The sequence below is a fragment of the Budorcas taxicolor genome, chromosome 3 (genome assembly GCF_023091745.1).
Source record: "Budorcas taxicolor isolate Tak-1 chromosome 3, Takin1.1, whole genome shotgun sequence".
NCBI classification, from domain to species: domain Eukaryota; kingdom Metazoa; phylum Chordata; class Mammalia; order Artiodactyla; family Bovidae; genus Budorcas; species Budorcas taxicolor.
Window position 1 is genome coordinate 118,972,758 of NC_068912.1, and position 21,073 is coordinate 118,993,830.

General features: G+C 60.6%; 1 protein-coding gene across 2 annotated transcripts in view; it reads right to left on the reverse strand.

Moving 5' to 3' along the window:
- The window catches only part of HDAC4 (histone deacetylase 4), a 288,523-nt gene that overhangs the window by 182,505 nt on the left and 84,945 nt on the right, over positions 1–21,073 (reverse strand). For both annotated transcript variants that reach the window (XM_052636482.1, XM_052636481.1), the window contains exon 3: positions 14,291–15,184. In XM_052636482.1, the coding sequence (XP_052492442.1) occupies positions 14,291–14,417 (127 nt within the window). In that variant the 5' untranslated portion in view covers positions 14,418–15,184. The remainder of the gene's footprint in view (positions 1–14,290; positions 15,185–21,073) is intronic.

Here is a 21,073-nt window from a genome sequence, read left to right on the forward strand (position 1 = left end):
CCCTGCAGGGCTTCCTGCGGTCAGGGCCACCGTGCTGGCTGGCATTTAAGAGAACCTTCACTGCTTTTTTTTTTTTTTGGACTTAGCATTTATCTGATAATTTCTGACTCTCTTTCTTGAACATCAGTCATTAAATCAGAAACCTAGGCAAGACTCCTCAACCGCCTGGGGATAGTGGACTGGGTGTTGGTCACACACTGGACCCTGCGGACCAGCGCTGTGGGGCTGAGGGGGCGCCCAAGGGTTGGGGCTCTGCACCTGAGCAGAGGGGGCTGGCGGAAACGTTTAGAAAACGCTGGATTGATTGACGGTGAAACCTGCTCATCAGGCCTGTATGAATCAGATGGTCTTGGAACTATTTGCTCTAATTTTCCTTGACATTCAATATTTGATTATTCTTGCCAAAGAAATGACACAGTGATCTCGATGGCTTCCAAAAGATGTTCCCTGGGGCACAGGAAAAAAAATAACAAAACGTTCATTTCTGTTTATTTTTGTATTTAAAAAAAGAATTAGTTTTATGCTACTTAATATAAAGGCTGGGCTGTGCTCTCACCCGGGGGGAGGACCCCCTGCCCCAGGGCAGGAACATCAGACGGTCCTGTGAGCCCAGGTCCCCTCCTGGCCTGGACCCCCTCCCAGCCTGGGTTCCCCTCCGGGCCCAGGTCCCCTCCCCGCCTGCTCCCTGACCCAGCCAGGCTCTTAGCTCTGCAGGGAGTAAGTGGGGGTCAGAATGAGTGGCCAGGCGGCATCTACACTTCCCACGAGGGTGTGCACTTTCCCCAATATGGGGGACCAGGGACCCCCACACTCCACGGATGCAGGGTCTGCTCAGAGGACAGGCCTTGAAAGAGGGACCCCCGCCTTCTCAGGGGCTGTGCCTGGCAGCCCTGCCCTTCGGGAAGCCACAAACCAGCCTGCCTGACGCATGAGCTCAGCACAGGTGCTCGGGGACCAGGGCTCAGGGTGGGCACCCCATTCTGTGCTCAGGTGCAGCAGGGTCACGGCCTGCAGAGAGGGGAACATCCGGCCTTTACGTGTGTGTCTGGTGCACTGAGCTCGTGGTTTCAGATATGGGGCAGCCCAGGGCAGAGACAGAGGCTCTGAGCCGAGGTTCAGACCAGCAGTCAGTTTTTGTGACCGCGAACCTGTGTCCATGGCCCCTCTACCCAGAGGACAGCACGTCCTCAGGAGCCCTCTTCGCTGCTTCAGCCTCATGAGCTGATGAAGCTCCATGGGGAGCAGGCCACGCCAGCATCCCCCAGGCCCGCCCTGCAGAAACCCTGCTGCCCGTGGAGAGGCCAGCCACTGCAGCTCCAGGCCTCCCTGCTGAGGCCCACCGGACTCTCTGACACACCAGGCTGCCTGACCTCAGACACAGGGAGGGACTTTCAGAAGGCTGCGTTCACCCCCAGAATCCTGGAGCAAACTGAGGCCCAGCGGGTGACAGCTCATTCTCAACGCAGCTGTGTTGAAGATCTAACCGCGGGGCGGTCGCCCCCATTATGCCCACAGCACCGCGGGCACGAGACGATGCCCAGGAGGGACAGAGGTTGAAGGAAACACAGGAGAGAGACCCATGCGGCCCGGGCGTGCGAGTCTGCTGAGGCCAGCACAGGTGAGCCCACACGCAGCACACCCTCAGGGTCAAAAGAAAACGCCGAAGACTAAACCACGAGCCAGAAACGCCGGGAGGGCAGTGAGCTCGGGGCGCTGCGGGGGGAGGGCGGGGCGTCCGGAGGCAGCCAGGCCGGGACTGCGTCCAGGCTCTGGGACTGGGTTTGGCTGGCCCCCGGGCGAGTGGCGGCTGGCAGCCCACCCGGGCATCACGAGGGAGCGGGTGGAGGCTTCCAGAACCTGACTCACAGCCGGAACCACAAACATCGCGGCCCTTGCCTCTCAGGGGGCACCCTAGGGCTCTTCAGCTCAAGTGTGCACACCCTGAACCCCCAGGGCTGAGGTCCCTTTGTCACCATTGTCACTCGAGCGGGCGAGTCCCCGGGGGGGGGGGGGGGACGCACTTTGCAGGAGACTCCTCACTGTCTTCACAGCCGTTCTCCTGCTGAAGTCTGCTTCAGCTAATTGCCAGCCGTCAACCTCGGCCTGGGCAACACAGACATACATCTGACCACGTCCACAGCCCCGAAACCACAGCCCAGCTCAGGCACCCAGAGCCCGGCGACGCACACGCAACACACTTCACCTGCAGGAGCTGGGACATGCACCGCAGAGGAATACAACTCTAGAACCATTTTCACGTAACTACGAGGCCCTCTCATAGACAACCGTGTTACGCAGCGGACAACCGGGGAAGGCAATGCACTCTCGCCTGGAAAACCCCATGGGTGGAAGAGCCTGGTGGGCTGCAGTCCATGGGGTTGCGAAGAGTCAGACACGACTGAGCGACTTCACTTTCACTGTTCACTTTCATGCACTGGAGAAGGAAACGGCAACCCACTCGTGTTCTCGCCTGGAGAATCCCAGGGGCAGGGGAGCCTGGTGGGCTGCAGTCCATGGGGTCGCGAAGAGTCAGACACGACTGAGCGACTTCACTTTCACTGTTCACTTTCATGCATTGGAGAAGGAAACGGCAACCCACTCGTGTTCTCGCCTGGAGAATCCCAGGGGCGGGGGAGCCTGGTGGGCTGCCGTCTATGCGGTGGCACAGAGTCGGACACGACTGAAGCGACTTAGCAGCAGCAGCAGCAGTGGACATTATTCCCTTACATACACACGAGTCGGGAAAACCCCCTCCTCTGTCACGTATTTAAAAGTTGGGATTGGCTGGCACCTGCCACCAGAGTCCCCACAATCAACAGGCCGACGGTCTGATCTCTTTTTCCTTTAGGAAGAGCGGCCGCACAGAGCACAGCTGCTTTGGACAGAGGCCTCGCACAGAGCACAGAGGGCTGGAAGTGATCTCGGCACCTTAAGGAACTCTGTGCGCGGGCCGGGCGCTCGCAGACGCTCCGGCATCAGAAACGAGGAGCAGCGGCCGGGGCTGGGGCCTCCGGCCACGCGCGCGCAGCGGAGGGACACCCGCGCGTCTTCAGCCGTACCGACGCCTCACAGGCTGGTGGCCGGCGGTCACTTACGGGCCGAGGAACTGCCGACCGTCCACACGGCCACAGCAGACGCCTCCCCGCGTGAGAAGGGCCCGGGCTGGGCCCACGGAGCGGCTCTGCCTGCGCTGGCCGTGGCTCCTGCGGGCTCGCTGGCTCCGGCCCGAGAAGGCCCGTCTGGACGCCGTCTGCCTGCGCGCCCGGTGTCCCGCCCTGCTCCCGCTGTATCCCGAGAGGGCCGCCGCGGACGGGCCGGTGGCAGGACACGGCTGAGACGGGGGCGGGGGAGGCGCCGCGGCCCCAGGACTTCTCCCCGGTCCTTCAGCGACCCCCGCTTCCGTCACACCGCTGGGGCCAGATGGCCGCGCCCCGGAACGGGGACGGCCCCCAGGGGCTCAGTAGGTCCCCTGCCCGCCCTCCTAAGGGCCGTGAGAAGGGGCTGCCCAGGCGGGCCCGGGGCTGCCCTGCTGGTCCAGGGGTTACGACCGAGTGCCCCCAGTGCACGCGGCGCGAGTTCAGTCCCCGGTCAGGCATCGGGATCTCGCCGACCACAGCTAATACCCAGCGCGGCAGGATCATTTAAAGGGCGCCCCATCCCCACACAAGCCCCCTCCCTTTTCATGCTCATCAGGAAACTCGAAAGGAGTCAGCGGGGTACTTTCCAATAGCTGGAGAAAGCCCTCAGCCTGGAGCCCTGCTCACAGCTGGGGTGTGGGAGCCACGAGCCGCCTGCGACAACTAACCCTGAAATCAATTAAAAGGAAAATGAGAACTTGGCTCCTCGGTTGCACCGGCCACACGTAAGTGCTGGACCGCCACACGCGGCAAGTGGTCTCCACGGTGGAGCTGAGACCCCCCCCCCCCGCCACGTGGACGGCCTGGATTGGAGGCCGGGGGGAGGGCTCCTCTTCACTAAGCATCGTCTATCAGTCTTTCCTCTCCTTCCAGGTGAACAGGGAAAATGCCCTCTTAAGTAGACGCGACTCCGCTGCACACGTGGATTAATCTGACCGAGTTTGCCTGCCGAATGGGCGTGAGAACTCGGAAGTGCAGCCAGCCCACCGTGTCGGCGCGCGGTCTCCGGGACCCTTCCGCGCGGCCCTCCCCTTCCGCCCCGTCCACGATCTACGCCTCACTCCGCCCCTCCGCTCCGAGCTGCTCCAGGGCCCGCCTTCCCGGGCGAGGGCTCCCCACCCCAACCCCGACCCCGGGCCTCCCCCCACACGGGACCACCCCTCCAGGGCCGCCCTGTCCCATCCCCGCCCCCTGCAGGGCCAGACACCTGCACCTGAGCCGCCCCCCCGCGGTGGTGGTGGGGGGCTGTCTCCATAGCCTGTAAACACCAGCCGGAGGCCCCCTGGTGAAAGAAGGCCCCCCTCCCCGCGCCCGCATCCTGACAAGTCAGCCTCTGTCCCGGCCACTAACAGGAGCAACTGTGGGCTTCGGGGTGCGTCTGAGTCTGTGAGCTTCTCACTCCTGCAGGACGTCCCTCCCGCCTGTGTGTCCCCCCAGAGGGACTGTCCTCCTCCTGCTCAAGTCCGCATGAGCGGGAGAGGCCACTCTGGGCTCTCCACACCGGTCCGCACGTCTCAGTCCTGCTGGCCCTTCATCCATTTGCTTCTTTACAAAAAAAACGCGAGCGGAAGACGGAGCCATCGCCAAGGGGCCGCTGCTGGTGAGGCTGCTGAGCAGAGCGTCCGACCCGGGCTCGCTTGTCTTGCGGAGGCCAGGGTGATCACAGCACCCGAGAAACACCCACTCTTCCCCAGGGTGGCCTGCCGCGAGTTTAGCACGTGAAGACTGGTGCCCCGAGCCAGGCAACAGAGCCAGAGAGGCCTGGGAGGGCACCCAGATGCCTGGGCAAAGGGGGGGACCCCACCTTCGTGTGGGGCACGCTGGCCAGGCCTGTCCCCCCACGCTCAGCCCTGGCCTGGAGACTAGAGCAAAGACAGGTGTGCGGTGGTCTAAGGACTGGGCTCCCAGGAAGCCCTGAGGGCTTGACTATTTGAAGGAGCTCTTTCTTTTTATCTACTCTAGCGTGTTTATTTTTGTCTTTCTGTAGTGCCTGCTTAAAATTCCACTTCCTCTCCTCGAGACCTGTCCTCTGTAAAGGGAAATATTTCCCACTCTTTTGCAATCACCCCCAAAGGTCTCTGGTGTGGCCTGCCCCGAGGTGGAGGCCGGCCCGTCCTGAGCACAGCGGCCGAGCCTCGGGGGGCCAGTCTGTTTCTGTTTATCTCCCAGCTGTTTTGCTTTGTTCTCTTTTTGAAATCACTTGTCATCATAGAGTTTTCAGCTTTTTTTTTTTTTAGCTCACAGTTGAGAAAACCAACCCATTGAGTTGCTTCCACGATTTGCCCATCAAGTGAAAGTGTCCAGGCGGGCCGGAATGCTGTGTCATTGGTAAAAACAGCTCATCTGTAGACTGCGTCCCCCAGCGACCTGAGGCCTCGTTCCTTATTCCTAACAAAGGTTCTGGCCGCCACATGCCCTGCATAGACGCGGGCCCTGTGCTCACTCAGTCTCCTGGGAGGCCCCTGCCCTGGTGTCCCCGGCACAGTCCAGCATCAGGGCCTCGCTCCCTTCTCCACTGCCTCCGAGGTCTCCCAGGTCCTCCCTGACCCGTCTCGCCTTGCTCCCCGCCTTGCTGAGCACCAGTGGAGGGCACAGCCCAGCACTGGGACCGAATGGCCTGCACCCCAGCCCGGCTGCCCTGGCAGCAACCACTGACCTCAGCCAGGTCTACCTGAGCGGACCCCAGGCGTGAACAGGATCGGCGCAGGATGGGGAGCACAGCCCAGGACGGACAGGGAGCACAGCACAGGGTAGATGAAGAGCACAGCAGCTGGAGCTGGGGAGGCCCTTGCTCCACCCGGCGGGAGCCCACGAGCCCAGCCCCTGGCGCAGGAACCTTCTTACCTCCTATGAGGATCACACGCGCTAAGCCGTGTAAACTGGTCGTGAGCATGAAGTGATACTGGATGGCAGCCTGGTGTCACTTTCATTATTAACAATTTGAAAAAGCAGATTAACGCGCACCAGGCCCAGCTTAACTCTCTCGGGGCTCCTGCGAGGCTCAGATGGAATAACAGAACACACAGGAGAACATCCTAAACACTCGCGGTGAATTAACTGCCCGAGTCCTCTAAACGCCTTGCCCCTTCCAGAGGCTGTTTTAAAAGAGGAGCTGGCCCAGGAGCGTTTCCCCATTGCCAGGCTCCTGTGCCGAGGCCCCCAGAGTCAGGAGCCCCAGGGCTGCTCCCCGTGTTCGTGGACAGCGGAGTAACTGTTTTCTAAACTGTTTGATGAGGATTAGGAAAGGCAGTGAGAGCCTCTACCCTCAGAGGAACAGGATTCAAAAAACAAACAAACAAAGCCCTATAAAAATGCAGAAGACTTGGAGCCACAGTCTTCAGAGTGAGCCCCTTCCCTCTAGCCTAGCGAAGGGCATTTGGAGCGGTTGGCTGGGGGCACGTAGAGGGTAGGACCTGGCCTGCAGGCCCCGGTTTTAGCAAGACCTGCCTGTGGGGCAAACACACCCACTGCCTCGAGGGCACATGCTGAAGGCAGTTAGGGTTCCTTCCTTCAAGTGCAGACAACGCACACTCAGTCACTTCAGTCCTGTCTAACGAGCAACCCCATGGTCTGTGACCCGCTAGGTTCCTCTGTCCAAGGGATTCTCCATGCAACAATACTGAAGTGGGTTGCCATGCCCTCCTCCAGGGGACGTTCCTGACCCAGGGATCGAACCCTTGTCGCTTACGTCTCTTGCATTGGCCAGTGGGTTCTTCACCACTAGTGATAAATCCATCTAAGTGGCATAAATGTAGTCACGTTCATCTGACTGCTTCTGCCATGTTCTGTGACTGTAAGGACAGTAACCTGGTGGTCAGTGCTCACACCCACTGCAGGTGCTGGGTTTAAGGTGAGGGCAGACACATGGGCAGATGATGCAGGAGTCGGGCTATCTTTGTCTATAATGCTTTCTGCATGAACTATTTTTGAAAAAGTATTCCAAAATGAATTCTAGAAGTTTACAGATTTGTAGGCAGGGTAAATGAAAACTTTGTTTGGCTTTCAATAATGTTCAAATTATTGCACATGTGCAGCTTCACGTCACTTAGTTATTAAATTCCAGCCATCCCTAGACCAATGGGTCTCTCGGGACAGTCAAAGCTGGGGTCTTTCCAATAGTCATGTATGGATGTGAGAGCTGGACCATAAAGAAGGCTGAGCACCGAAGAACTGATGCTTTCAAACTGTGGTGCTGGAGAAGACTCTTGAGAGCCCTTTGGACTGCAATAAGATCAAACCAGTCAATCCTAAAGGAAATCAACCCTGAATGTTCATTGGAAGGACTGATACTGAAGCTGAAGCTCCGATACTTTGGCCACCTGATGCAAAGAGCTGACTCACTGGAAAAGACCCTGATGCTAGGAAAGACTGAAGGCAGGAGGAGAAGGGGAAGACAAAGGATGAGATGGTTGGATGGCATCATTGACTCAACGGACATGAGTTTGAACAAGCTCCAGGAGATGGTGATGGACAGGGAGGCCTGGCGTGCTGCAGTCCACGGGGTCACAAAGAGTTGGACATGACTGGGCAACTGAACAATGAAAGACCAATGGAACAATCAAGCCTGTATTTCGAGTGTAAATACACACACACACACACACACACACACACACACACTTTTGAGTTTATACAGGTGAATCTTCGGCAAACACTTTTCCACCTCCCTTTATCTGGAGGCTTTTGGGGACACAGCGGTCACTGCCCTCACAGGCCATGAAGCTGGACAGCAGCACCTTCGAGCAGCCAGGACACAGAAGCAACCAGATGAATGGACTCCTGTGGGTGAACTCACTCGATGGTGATCCCACAGCGGGGATTATTCCCGGTGCCCTGGGCAGTCTGGCCTAATGTGTAAGTATTAAAATGATGCTTTGGGGACTCAAGATCTAAGAATTTGGCAGACCAGTCAGTCTCGCTCCTAGAAACTGAAGACGAGTGTGGGGTCACAGGCATCCCAGCTCTCCCCTCCAGGAAGTCACTTTTCTGAACAAATCCCTGGTCTCCACTTGTTTTGCTCTTGTTTCCCACCCCTTCGTGCACTGTGCTTAGGCTTGCAGTGACTCCCAGGGTCCACTGGTCAGATGTGAGCCGCTGACCTGGGCCCTAAGGTCAGTGGTGATGACCCAGGATCTGACTTCCACGATGGGCACCAGGACCTGAGAGGTGACCTGGCCAGGCTCTTTGCTTGCTGAGTGTCAAGCTGAGTGCCGAGGCCCAACAGCCTCCCTGACCCCTGCTCCTTCCTGAGTAAATACACGTCTAGGGCCCACACTTGGCCTATCAGTACGGAGGCAGCTCTGAACACACCCCAGCTTCACAGCCTTCATGACTGCACGTGAAGCGCGTGTTGGAAAACACAGTCTGCAAACGAGCCACAGGACATCTGCTCGGCGTCAGGGCTGGACCCCTGCCCCACGAGCCCCCAATGGCTGGGCTGATAGCAGGACAGCAGGACTGAGGCCGCCGGACACAGCAGAGCCTGGCCCCACCCATGTCCGGTTCTGAACGGTGAGCGGGGGTGCGGGGATTGTGAAAGCCAAAGCACATCCCCACACCGGATGACGACTGATGACCCAGTCTCGTGTCCCACCGAGCCCTGTGCTGGGCAGCGGCTGCTCAGGGAGAAGCTTCTGGAAAAAGCTCGAGATGCACTGGATGTTACAAGCCCGGCATTGAGCAGGCAGCAGCAGGGCCGCGGGGCTGCAGGGCTGGGGGCAGCCTGTCCGTGGCCTCCGGTCCATGCTCCAGGAGCGACAGTGCTGGGCAGCCTCCACGACCAAGCGGTCAGCTGTCCCTTTGCAAGCCAGGCCCCTGCACGCCCTGCTCTCTTCCAGCCTCAGGTGCCCAGCAGGGTCTGCAAACCTGACACCGAAGAAGAGAAGGGCCCTGGGCGCAGAGCCCAGGTCCTGGAACGGGCTCCATGCCCTCAGCCAGGCCGCGGCCAAACCCAGGACCCTCAGGGGGGCAGGGCTATTTTGGGGAACGTGAAGAAGGGGTCACATTTAGAAACAAAACTCCACTGAGCCTGAGACCTAGACGACAGCGGCCTCCCAGTGCTGCACAGCGGCCACTGCTGGGACCCAGGCGAGGGGCCCGGGAGGGCAGAGGGCCGTACAGGGAGACCCTGGGACCCCGGTCAGAAGGACACATCCGCCCACCACCTGGCAGCCCCCGCCTCGTCCACAGAACGCAGCTCCATGGCGCCACCACCACCTGCAATTCTAAACACCCTTTTCCACCATCAAAGGCAACGCCTGCTCGAGAGAATGGCTTCAGACGTTCTCCTTACTCAGAGCATTTCCTAATGACCACATCTGGCCTGCCGAACACTACCAGTGGGTTTTTCCGAGCTCTCTGTTAGAACAGGCGAAATGGAATAAAGATGTCCCAGTGTTTCACATCCTCCTCCCAGGACCCGGACTAAGGAGTCGCTGCACACACAGTTCCACAGTATCCCGCTCCGTCAGAACCAGGACTGCTGCCCTCATTGCTGACATCCGCAGGTGGACAGCACACAGGCCCAGCAGCAGATGCCAGTGAGGCCCCTTGTCCACCCGGACGCCAGTGACCGTGCTGTGTCCAGGCCCTGCCCGGGCGGGACCCCGCCATGGGATGGCCAGGGCCAATCCTTCACTGTCCCTGGGCCTCCGTTTCCTCATCTGTGAAATGGAGTCCTAAAAGCACAGATCCCCCTTGACTCACCACGGGGTTACACCCCGGTAAGTTGAGAACATGGTCAGTCAAACACGCACTTAACACCGTGCCCTCCTGACCATCACAGCCTAGCCTCCTACCTTAAAGGTGCTCAGAACACTCAACGTCAGCTTACAGTCAGAGAAAACACTCAACGTCAGCCTACAGTCAGGGAAAACCGTCAGACACAAAGCCCACTCTACAGCAAGACGCTGGCTATCTCACGAGACGTCATGAACATGAGCCTGAAGACAGAGTGGCTGTCCGTGTATCGGTTGCTTTCCCTGGGATCACGGGGCTGACGGGGGCACTGCCCTGCCCAGCATCACAAGATGGGGTCGGACCCACCGCTGACCCGGAAAAGAGCAAAAAACCAGCGTTCAAAGTATGATTTCTATTGACCTCAAATGACTCTCACGCCATCGTCAAGTTGAACCTCCTATGTCGGGGACCACCTGCGCCTTCTTTTATAGAAGTGCTCTGAGGACGGTGTAAGAAGCTCTTTAACACACTGAGCGTAGCCCAGTACCCAGAAAGCACTCCATGTGTGGGCGGTCACTCTAGATACACCAGACTGAGGACCCCGAGGAGTGTCTGCACTCAGAACTAGGCGCCCGCGTCCCTCTGTGGCTCTGCGGGACAGGCCCTGGACACCGGAGCACGCTGTGACCTGAGCGGCTCCCGGCGGGGCTTCCCTACTGAGAAGGCAACACTTCCGCGAGCTTTTTAAGCAGGCCAGTGTGAAGCTCACAGCCAAGAACCCAGGCCCATTTCCAGAAGGGTCTCCACAGAGAGTCTGGAACCCGTGGATCACTGGAGGATCACGTTCCGGAAAGTAACAGTGAAGGGCATCTTCTTATCTGTTAGACGAGGGTGAGAAACCACCGCCCGTGGCCGTCTGACGGTTCCTGGAGGAGGCTCGACGTCTGTGGGCAAGCTGAGTTCATCGCATTTCACAGAGGCAGAGACCTGCACCCCGGGTGCAGGCCAGCCAGAGGTGCTCAGCGAGGCCTCTGGGCGTCCGGGAGGGGCCTGGCCCGGCGGGAGGCTGCCCTGAGCCGCCCAGAGTGGGCCCCCCCAGTCCTTCCGCCGGCTGCCAGCAGCCCCCCACTTGACCCCACCATGCACTCCGGCCACTCCCCAGCCCCAGGCCCATACCCTGCAGTCTCAGCCCAGGTGGGGCGCCGGCAGGCGCATGGAGCCCACTCACCCCGTGCTGGCCTCACCGTCCAAGCGGGCCCTCGGGAGCGAGTCACGGGCCTCCCAGGACCACGAGCACTACACCACATGGAGGAAGCCCCGCGCAGTTCCCGACAGAGAGAGGCCCACGTGTCTGCTCCCTGCCTCCCATCAGGCCTCCGTCTCGGGCCTCCCAGGGCACGGGGCTGGATCGCAGCAGAAACCCCAGTGGTGCCGCCGCGCTCCCTGGCTCCGCCCCGACATCTGGTTTCTATTTCATGCCCGTGTTGTCACGTTACATAACGAGCAGATGAGACGCAGGGTCACCCCAGACTCGGGCTCAGGGCTCAGCCGGAGCGCTGTTCACACAGGGCCAGGGCCACCAGACCAGGCTCAGCGCCAAGGCCACACAGCCCGCTGACACCCCACACCCAGCTGATCTCTGCACAGCCCGGCTGATGCCCCACATCCTGACCAAACCCCACACAGCCCGTTGACACCCCACACCCTGGCTGACCCCTGCACAGCCCGCTGACACCCCACACAGCCTGGCTGACACCCCACACAGCTTGCTGACACCCCCCACACCCTGGCTGATACCCCATGTCCTGACTGAACCCCACACATCCTGACTGAACCCCACACACTCTGGCTGACACCCCATACAACCTGCTGACACTCCACACCCCGGCTGATCCCTGCACATCCAGGCTGACAGCCCACAGTGTGACAGAACTCTACACCCTGACTGAACCCCGCACACCCTGACTGACACCCCACACCCTGACTGAACCCCACACCCTGACTGATACCCCACACCCTGACTGAACCCTGTACACCCTGATATCTCACACCCTAACACCCCATACCCTCACTGAACCCTGCACACCCTGACACCCCACAGTCTGACTGAACCCCACACCCTGACTGACACACCACGCCCTGACTGAACCCTGTACACCCTGACACCTCACACCCTGACTAACACCCCACACCCTGACTGAATCCCGCACACCCTGACACGCCACGTCCTGACTGAACCCCATGCACCCTGGCTGACATGCCACACCCTAACTGAACCCTGTATACCCTGACACCTCACACCCTGACTAACACCCTACACCCTGACTAAACCCCACACACTCTGGCTGACACCCCATACAACTTGCTGACACGCCACAGCCCGGCTGATCCCTGCACATCCAGGCTGACAGCCCACACTGTGACTGAACTCTACACCCTGACTAAACCCTGCACACCCTGACTGATACCCCACACCCTGACTGAACCCTGCACACCCTGGCTGACACCCCACACCCTGACTGAACCCTGCACAGCCTGACTGACACCCCACACCCTGACTGAACCCCGCACACCCTGGCTGACACCGCACACCCTGGCTGACATGCCACACCCTAACTGAACCCTGTATACCCTGACACCTCACACCCTGACTAACACCCTACACCCTGACTAAACCCCACACACTCTGGCTGACACCCCATACAACTTGCTGACATGCCACAGCCCGGCTGATCCCTGCACATCCAGGCTGACAGCCCACACTGTGACTGAACTCTACACCCTGACTGAACCCTGCACACTCTGGCTGACACCCCACACCCTGACTGAACCCTGCACACCCTGGCTGACACCCCACACCCTGACTGACACCCCACACCCTGACTGAACCCCGCACACCCTGGCTGACACCCCACACCCTGACTGAACCCTGTACACCCTGACACCTCACACCCTGACTAATACCCTACACCCTGACTGAACCCCACACACCCTGACTGAACCCCACACCCTGACTGAACCCCACACCCTGACTGACACGCCACGTCCTGACTGAACCCTGTATACCCTGACATCTCACACCCTAACACCCCACACCCTCACTGAACCCCTCACACCCTGACTGACACCCCACAGTGACTGAACCCCACACCCTGACTGACACACCACACCCTGACTGAACCCTGTACACCCTGACACCTCACACCCTAATACCCTACACCCTGACTGAACTCCACATACCCTGACTGAACCCCACACCCTGGCTGAACCCCGCACACCCTGGCCGACATGCCACACATGCAATAAACACCACGCTGCCTGCTCGCAGCTCTTCACTTCAGCCGAGCTGTCCCTAATCCCTCCATGCGCGTTCAAATGTGAGGGACGGAGGAGTCACCTGAGGCCACACCTGGGATGAGGCCTCAGCCCCGGCGATATGAGGAGGTGGAGCCCAGCCAGGAGGGGTGGTGGTCGGCTCCTTGGAGTGCGGGGGAGGGTGGAGCAGGGGTCCTGGGGCGCGCATCCCCGGGAGGCCGCAGAGCTGGCTAAGAAGGCGCAGGGACCCGCCCCGCAGGAGGTGCATGCTGCGATGCCCGGCGCGGGAGCTCCAGCAGCTGCCCACTCCCAGCCCGGGCGGGCCCCTGCCCCCTCCACCCGCCCGAGCACCAGGCCTGGCGGCCGAGGCAGCCCCTGGGCTTCGGGTAAACAGAGCCCGACCCCACAGCGACGCGGGGCGGACGCTCTGCTCGCGGGAGTTTAACCTTTCTTCCAAGCAGCGCACGCCAGGGGCAAGGCCGGCCTGACTGGTAGAAAACCCGAATGGCCAGTGCATCTGGGGGCCGGGGGCCAGGTCGGGGGAAGCCCCCGGGGCTCCGTGCGTTTCCATCTCCCCAGCTGCTCCAGGCTCCACAGCCAGCACGGGGCCGACGGGACCTCAGCACTCACTCTCCTCCCACGGCAGGGGCCTCGGACGTGGCCGGGGAAGGGCCACTCCACAGGCTGCGGGCGCAGGCTGGTCATAAGACAGGAACTGACCGGGCCCTGGGGCTGGCTGAGGAGAGGCCCTGAGCCCTGCGGGAGGCGCAGGCTGGACGTCGCCACAGGGCTGGCTCTCTGCCCACCGGCTCCCTGCTCCTGTGCTGCCTTGTCTGAGAGCCCTGGACGGGGCTGCTGGCCCGAGCCAGTGGCGGGCAGGTCTCAGGGAGGGGTGCCCACTGCACTCCTGGCGTCTGACCTCCGGCTTCACCCCCTGCCGGCTGCGTCTCACCAGGAGGCTGAGCCTGAGCAGGGTCAGCAGGTGGGCCTCGGGGCAAAGGCGAGACAGTTATCTACCCCCACTGCAAACCCATCCACAGTCATCTCTGCAACAGACCTCAATGGTGTTCGCCTACAGTTAAAAAAAAAATCACACAGGCATGGGATAAACTGACTGGTTTGTAATATTTCTATCAGTTCAGGAAGAGCACATTCTATCTTACCAAGAAAAAAGACAGACTCTCCCAGAAAGGGTGCCCAGCAGCCCAAGGCGAGAGCTTGATGGCCTCCTTGGGACATTCTGCACACCTGGACGCCGGGACAGCCAGGCCGGCGCTCAGCAGCCTCCATGGCATGTGAGTAAGGATGGCTGCAGCCAACGGCACACCGGCTCTGCCCTGTGTTGCAACGTCTGGCATGGGCCCACCAGGCGGCACGTGTCACAGGCCATGCAGAGGGCAGGAGGAGGCATCCTCATGGGCGTCAGCTGTCCCTGTCCACAGATACATGGGACATCTGTGTTCTGTCCACTGACATCCGGAACATCCGGGAAATGCAAGGCCCAAGTGTTACCAGCCAGTTGAAAATGGGACTCCAGAAATGAATGACGCTTGAGTGCAGAGGGCCGGTGTGATCACTGCTTGAGGAAAGGGCAAAGGGCCCGGCAGGAGAGGAGAGCCCAGACCCTCAAGGGCACACACAGACTCAAGGTTTTTACAGAAATTCACACTTCCATCTTAAACAAACAGTAAAAGGCAGGTGTTAAACTGCATTTTCATGTGAGACTCCACTGCGGAGACTGTGACCGCGCTCGTGCTGTAGACGACGAAGCAGCATCTTCTCCCAGGCGTGCTATGCGGGGGCCGGGGGGAGCTCAGGGCCGGGGCCAGCTTCATCCCAGGGGTGCGCCAGGCCTCCCCGGGGACACAGAGGTCAGAGAGGAGGCGGGATGGCGTGGTTCCCACAGCGCTGAACTAACAGACAGAGAAGACTTCTCCATGAATGTCTCAAGGAAAAACCCCAAGTCACGAAGACCACAAGCAGATATCCTCAGCTGACATTTGAAGGAGCTCAGCATTAAGGGCCTTCCCTGGTGGCTCAGACGGTAGAGAATCTGCCTGCAACACAGGAGACCTGGGTTCAATCCCTGAGTCAGGAAGATCCCCTGGAGGAGGGCATGGCAACCCACTCCAGTGTTCTGACCTGGAGAATTCCACGGACAGAGGGGAGCCTGGCGGGCTATGGTACATAGGGTCACAAAGAGTCAGACACGAATGAGCAACTTCCACTTTCACGTGCAGCGTTAAGATAAAAGCCTCACTATCAGAGGCATCCAGACACCCAGAGTGCCCACTGCCACCCAAGGAGGCCACGCAGGGCACCACCTGGACAAGGACTGGACGCTAGACCCGGCAGGTGGGCCTGCTGCATGGAGGGACCTGGGTCTGGGGGCCACGCCCCTCCTAAGTGACCTCAGGACCAGGGTCATGACCCGCCCTGGTCTCCAGGCTACGAGGGGGCGACAAGGAAGATGCTGTCACCACAGCTAAGAGACACCCAGACCCCACAGACGGCCTGCGGGCCCGTCTTCCCAGACCACGAGCCCTGCGTGGAACGCAGCCCTGAGGGCCAAGCCAGGCTCCACAGCCTGCCCTTTCCTCCTCGGTCCTCCACCAGCCGGCTGGAGCTCGGTGTGAAGCCCAGGAGTAGAAACATCCCCTGCCGTCCTCAATTGACAGCAGGGAGGCACTGATGCTCACATGCAACTTTCTTCAGAAGAATGAGCCTCTCTAGCGCCGCACGGGAGAGCCAAGCCCACTCTTTCCTTTGTGCATCCAACTAAGGTAAAGCCCCCTTGTTCACCATCTGGGACAAGGAGAAAGGCCCCAAGAAGAAGGACCACGGCGCTTCGCCGGCTTGGCCCGAGGATGCACTGCCGATGTCCTGTGACCCCAGGAGGGGCCCCCTGCACTCACGCGGCAGCAGGCAGGAGAGATCGGGGTGGCCCGTCACGAGTCCCCCAGAACGTGGCCTGGCCTGAGGGTGAGAGGGTGGCAGCGGTGGGCACGCCCCTGGTGCCAGGCCCAGGCTGGCTGGAGCACAGGGCTCAGGCCTCCTCTGCAGAGTGCAGCTTTCCAGTCCCTCCCGGATCCAAACCCCGAGGAGCGCTGTGCTCATGGGCTCTTGGAGGGCCCTCGCGTGCTCCCCACCAGCAGGGGTGGGGGGCAAGGAGCCAAGGAGGAGACGAGCCGGGCAGACAGGGCTGGGTGCCTCGCCCAGCACAGGGGAGCCCATGGGCTGAAGAAAGAGCTGGTGGTCGGGGGTCTTGTCGCTCAGGCTGCACCTCTGTACGTGGGAACATGGAGAGACCGAGGGTCGGGAGTCTGCCCCCGACCCCAGCCTGGCCCCTCCCTCCAACCGGCAGATGGATGCACTGAGTTCCGGAGTCCAGCTGCTGCCTGAATTTATTTTGTATTTTTAGCTACGCTGGCTTCTCGGTGGCTCAGATGGTAAAGAATCTACCTGCAATGCAGGAGACCCGGGTTCAGTCCTTGGGTGGGGAAGATCCCCTGGAAAAGGGAATGGCAACCCACTCCAGTACTCTTGCCTGGAGAATTCCATGGATGGAGGAGCCTGGCTGGCTACAGGCCATGGGCTCGCAAAGAGTCGGACACAACTGAGCTACTAACACACTGAATGCAAAGCCACAAAAGTAGCTGCAGAACCATTCGATGCCAAAGTCCCTGCAGCAGCGAGCGAGTAGCTTCAGCAGTGGACACGTGAGAGGCTCGTGCCCTGGGGATGCCCTGCTCCCCGGGAGGAAAAGGTCAGCACTGAGGCTCGGGGCACGCAGCTCACCCGGCCCCTTCTCCACGTGACATTACACAGCCCTGTGACAGGGCAGCTTGGCCTCGTCATGAGCTACCAGGAGGCCAAGGCAGCGGTCGCTGGCGGCTCTCTCTGTCTCTCACCAGCACGCCGCACCCCGGACCTTCCAGGCTCTCCACCTGCCATCACTTCTTCCCCGGTGGCCCGAGGCTAAGACCGCGCTCCCAGTGCTGGTGGCCCAGGTTTGATGCCTTATCGGGGAGCCAAGATCCCGCCTGCTGCATCGAAGACCCGGTGCAGCCAATAAGCAAGCAAAGTAGATAAATCAGCATCGTTTCGACAGCCAGCTTAGGGCACTGGCGACTGAGCCCGGCCTGAGAGAAGTCCGTGTCTCGCCAGGGGGCAGGCTACTGTCTGAAACCTGCGTCCAGCTGAGTCGGCAGGACAGCAAGGGCAGAAACTCAGGGAGAAGGAAGGGCATGGAGCCGGGGGCCTCTCCTGAGGCTGTCCCAAGGCTGCCCACCTCAGCCACAGCTCACGGGGTCACTGTCACTGTTTAAGGACCCTCAGGGCAGGAGGACAAGTCACGGGTCCCACACAGGGCAGAGAGACTGCAGCTCCTCTGGAGGGATGCGTCCATGCCTGTGCCACACGCTGGCTGGGAGGGGGTGGACCAAGAAGGAAGCCCACCTGGGAGTGGACAGTCACAGACTGCCTCGCGGGGGCCAGGACCCGATCGATAGTCACAGACCGCCTCGCGGGGGCCAGGGGAGACCCAACAGTCACAGACCGCCTCGCGGGGGCCGGGGAGACCCAACAGTCACAGACCGCCTCGCGGGAGCCGGGGAGACCCGATCGATAGTCACAGACTGCCTCGCGGGGGCCAGGGAGACCCAACAGTCACAGACCGCCTCGCGGGGGCCGGGGAGACCCGATCGATAGTCACAGACACCTCGCGGGGCCGGGGAGACCCAACAGTCACAGACGCCTCACGGGGCCAGGGAGACCCAACAGTCACAGACTGCCTCGCGGGGGCCGGGGAGACCCAACAGTCACAGACTGCCTCGCGGGGGACGGGGAGACCCAACAGTCACAGATGCCTCACGGGGCCGGGGAGACCCAACAGTCACAGACCGCCTCGCGGGGGCCGGGGAGACCCAACAGTCACAGACCGCTTCGCGGGGGCCGGGGAGACCCTATCAATAGTCACAGACTGCCTCGCGGGGCCGGGGAGACCTGATCGATGGTCACTGAAACCTCGCGGGCCCGGGGAGACCCAACAGTCACAGACCGCCTCGCGGGGGCCGGGGAGACCCAACAGTCACAGATGCCTCACGGGGCCGGGGAGACCCAACAGTCACAGACCGCCTCGCGGGGGCCGGGGAGACCCGATCAATAGTCACAGACTGCCTCGCGGGGCCGGGGAGACCCGATCGATGGTCACAGACGCCTCGCGGGGCCGGGGAGACCCAACAGTCACAGGCCGCCTCGCGGGGCCGGGAAGACCCGGCCAACACCAGGGCATAGCACTGCACCCACAGGAGCTGCTTCTGCGCTGGCACGAGGCACACATCCTCCCTGGCCGAGCGTGCTGTCAGCCACACAGGAACAGTGTCAGGAACACTGCATGGGCGGAAAGTCACAGTTGAAGATCCCAGTGCAGGGAATAAAAAAGCCCAGGCAGCGGGAGTCAGGCCAGGGCAAACTGCGATTACAGGAAAGTCTAATGTGCCCACAAGATCACCTCCGCAACAGGTCTGAGGGAACGGGGCCACCGAAGGGTCACGGAGCAGAAAGCGGATGACGGGGCCCGCACTCAGCAGCTGCTCGGCCCTGGACCCCGGGCCCTGTCTGCGCCTCAGGCTCTCACCCGCCAGAGAGAAACAGAGCTGCAGCTTCCCCGAGAGACCGCGGAGGGAGGGGCGAATGAGACCGTCAAGGTGGGCTCTGCTGATCGCGAACGAGCACTGCTGATGCAGAACACAGCCAGGCACGTTTGAAAATGATCTGAGCAGAACCGGTAGCAATAAGAAAGCTAATGGTGAAAGGTCGAAGACAAATGAATGAGCAACATGGTTGATTAGACAGAGCAGGAGAGAGGACGGGAGAAGAGGAGACTGGCGCTGACGGAGGGCTGGGTGCCTGCCCCCAGGAAAAGGTACAGCTAGGTCCCAGCAACCTCCACGTGGACACGGGTCCCACCTGCCCAGGATGGAAGACACGAGCCCAGAAGAGGTGGCCTGGGGACAGAGGGAGGCTTCCTAACTGCAACTCAAAAGCCAGATGCAGTTGAAAAAACAGAACTTGGTACGTCTGAACCACCACGGGGGGAGGCGGGAGGGGCAGTCAACAGGGCAGAAGCGTAAAGAATATGGAGAATTCACCATAAAGAATTCACAAAATAACTGACAAACTGGGAGAAATTATTTGCAGACTCAGATAAAAGCTAATACCCCCTGCATATAAAGAAGTCTTAAAAACTGTGGGAACAGAGCCTCAAGTCCTGACCGAAAACCAGGTCAAAGGCATAAAGACAGAGAAGAGGCCTCACGCCGCGGCCCCGCCCTTATCGGTCAGATGGACAAACGGTAAGGGCCTCTGCCCGCACAGTGTGGGGACAGAGCGGGCCGCCTGCGGGCCGTGCCGGGAACGCACGTGCGCACCCGCTTGCCCGGCGCCGGCCCCTGGCCCCCGGCCCCGCACGACGCCGGCTCCTCCTCGGTCCGTGGCACTCGGCTCCTGAGTCTGGAGACACACCTCCCACCGCGGGGAAGTGCGCCAGCACCAGGGAACCACGGGGCACGGCTCTCAGGCACGATACGGGCCCCTCCTGGAGGCCTGACCGCTGGACGCAGGAGCAAGACCCGGCGAGCTGTGAGTGCACCGGCAGGTCGGGGATGGGGCGGGGAGGAGCCCCGGGAGGGATGGGGCGAATGCGCTGGGGTGGAAAAGCCGAGTGCACAGGAGCCGCCTGTGGGATGCTCCTCCTTTGTCCAGGAGGCAACGCGGGAGGGCAAGGGTGGGGCTGGGGAGGGCGCAGGGCCCAGGGACGGAAGCCAGAGGGGTGGGGGGGATGGACACCATTGCTCAGTCCAGGCTCCTACCCAGCACCGGCCTCGGGGGCCACACTCATGTCCTATGTTCTCAAAAAGTAAAAATGAACAAATGAAAATACCGCACAGTGAGATGAAAGCAGTAAGGGTGACCCCAAACCCACTGCAGATGAAGACCGTGACGCCCCGGGCCAGAGGAAGGGGCAGGGGAGAGCCGGCCCACGCGGCCTGGGGACACGGTATTTGGACGATGCTTGGACTGCTCCCCTGAGCAAGGACTGAGCTCCAGTTATACGAGTGTTTCTCACAGAGGCGTAGATTAACACCTTCTGGGCATTCTGGGGTTGAGCAACTGAGTAAATACATCGTGGAGACCACGAGCCACGCTTCCCAGCGTCGGACAGAGAGTCAGTCACACGTGTGGCAAAGAGCAAGGGCCTTTAAGGGACCCTGTGAGGAGCTGGGAGCACACTGCGAGTTCATGGGGCTCTAGGTGAGTGTGTGTGTGTGTGTGTGTGCCCGAGTCAGTGCTCACACGGACATCCGTGTTCCGGCGCTGGGCGCTGGGTGGCACCTCCCGCACGCCAAGCCTGCTTCCTAAATACCAGCCCCTGGAAACAGACCCCGGCCTCTGCGGAGAACCAGCTGACTCCGGGGCAGGGGGGCACGCAGACACGAGAACACCTCACTGTGTCGCAGAGAGTAAAGGGCTCACAGGTGCGGGGTCGGCCCGGGGGGCTCCCACCAGCCAGACCTGCACAGTCTGGGCACCAAACGAGATCATGGTGACGACGGGACGACAAGCCAGTCAGCAAAACAGCCCACTAGTCCAAACGAACCCAAGGATGATCTCTCTGACGGCCGGAGAGCTGTCAGGCTTCCCAGGTGGTGCAGTGGTAAAGAATCTGCCTGCCAAGCAGGAGACGTGGGCTCGACCCCTGGGTCGGGAAGACCCCCGGAGGAGGAAATGGCAATTTCCAGTATTCTCGCCTGGAATATCCCATGGACAGAGGAGCCTGGCGGGCTACGGCCCATGGGGTGCAAGAGTTGGACACGACTCAGTGACTAAACAAGAGCAAAACATAAATACATAAACAAATATATAAGAAAGGGAAGTTCTCTTTT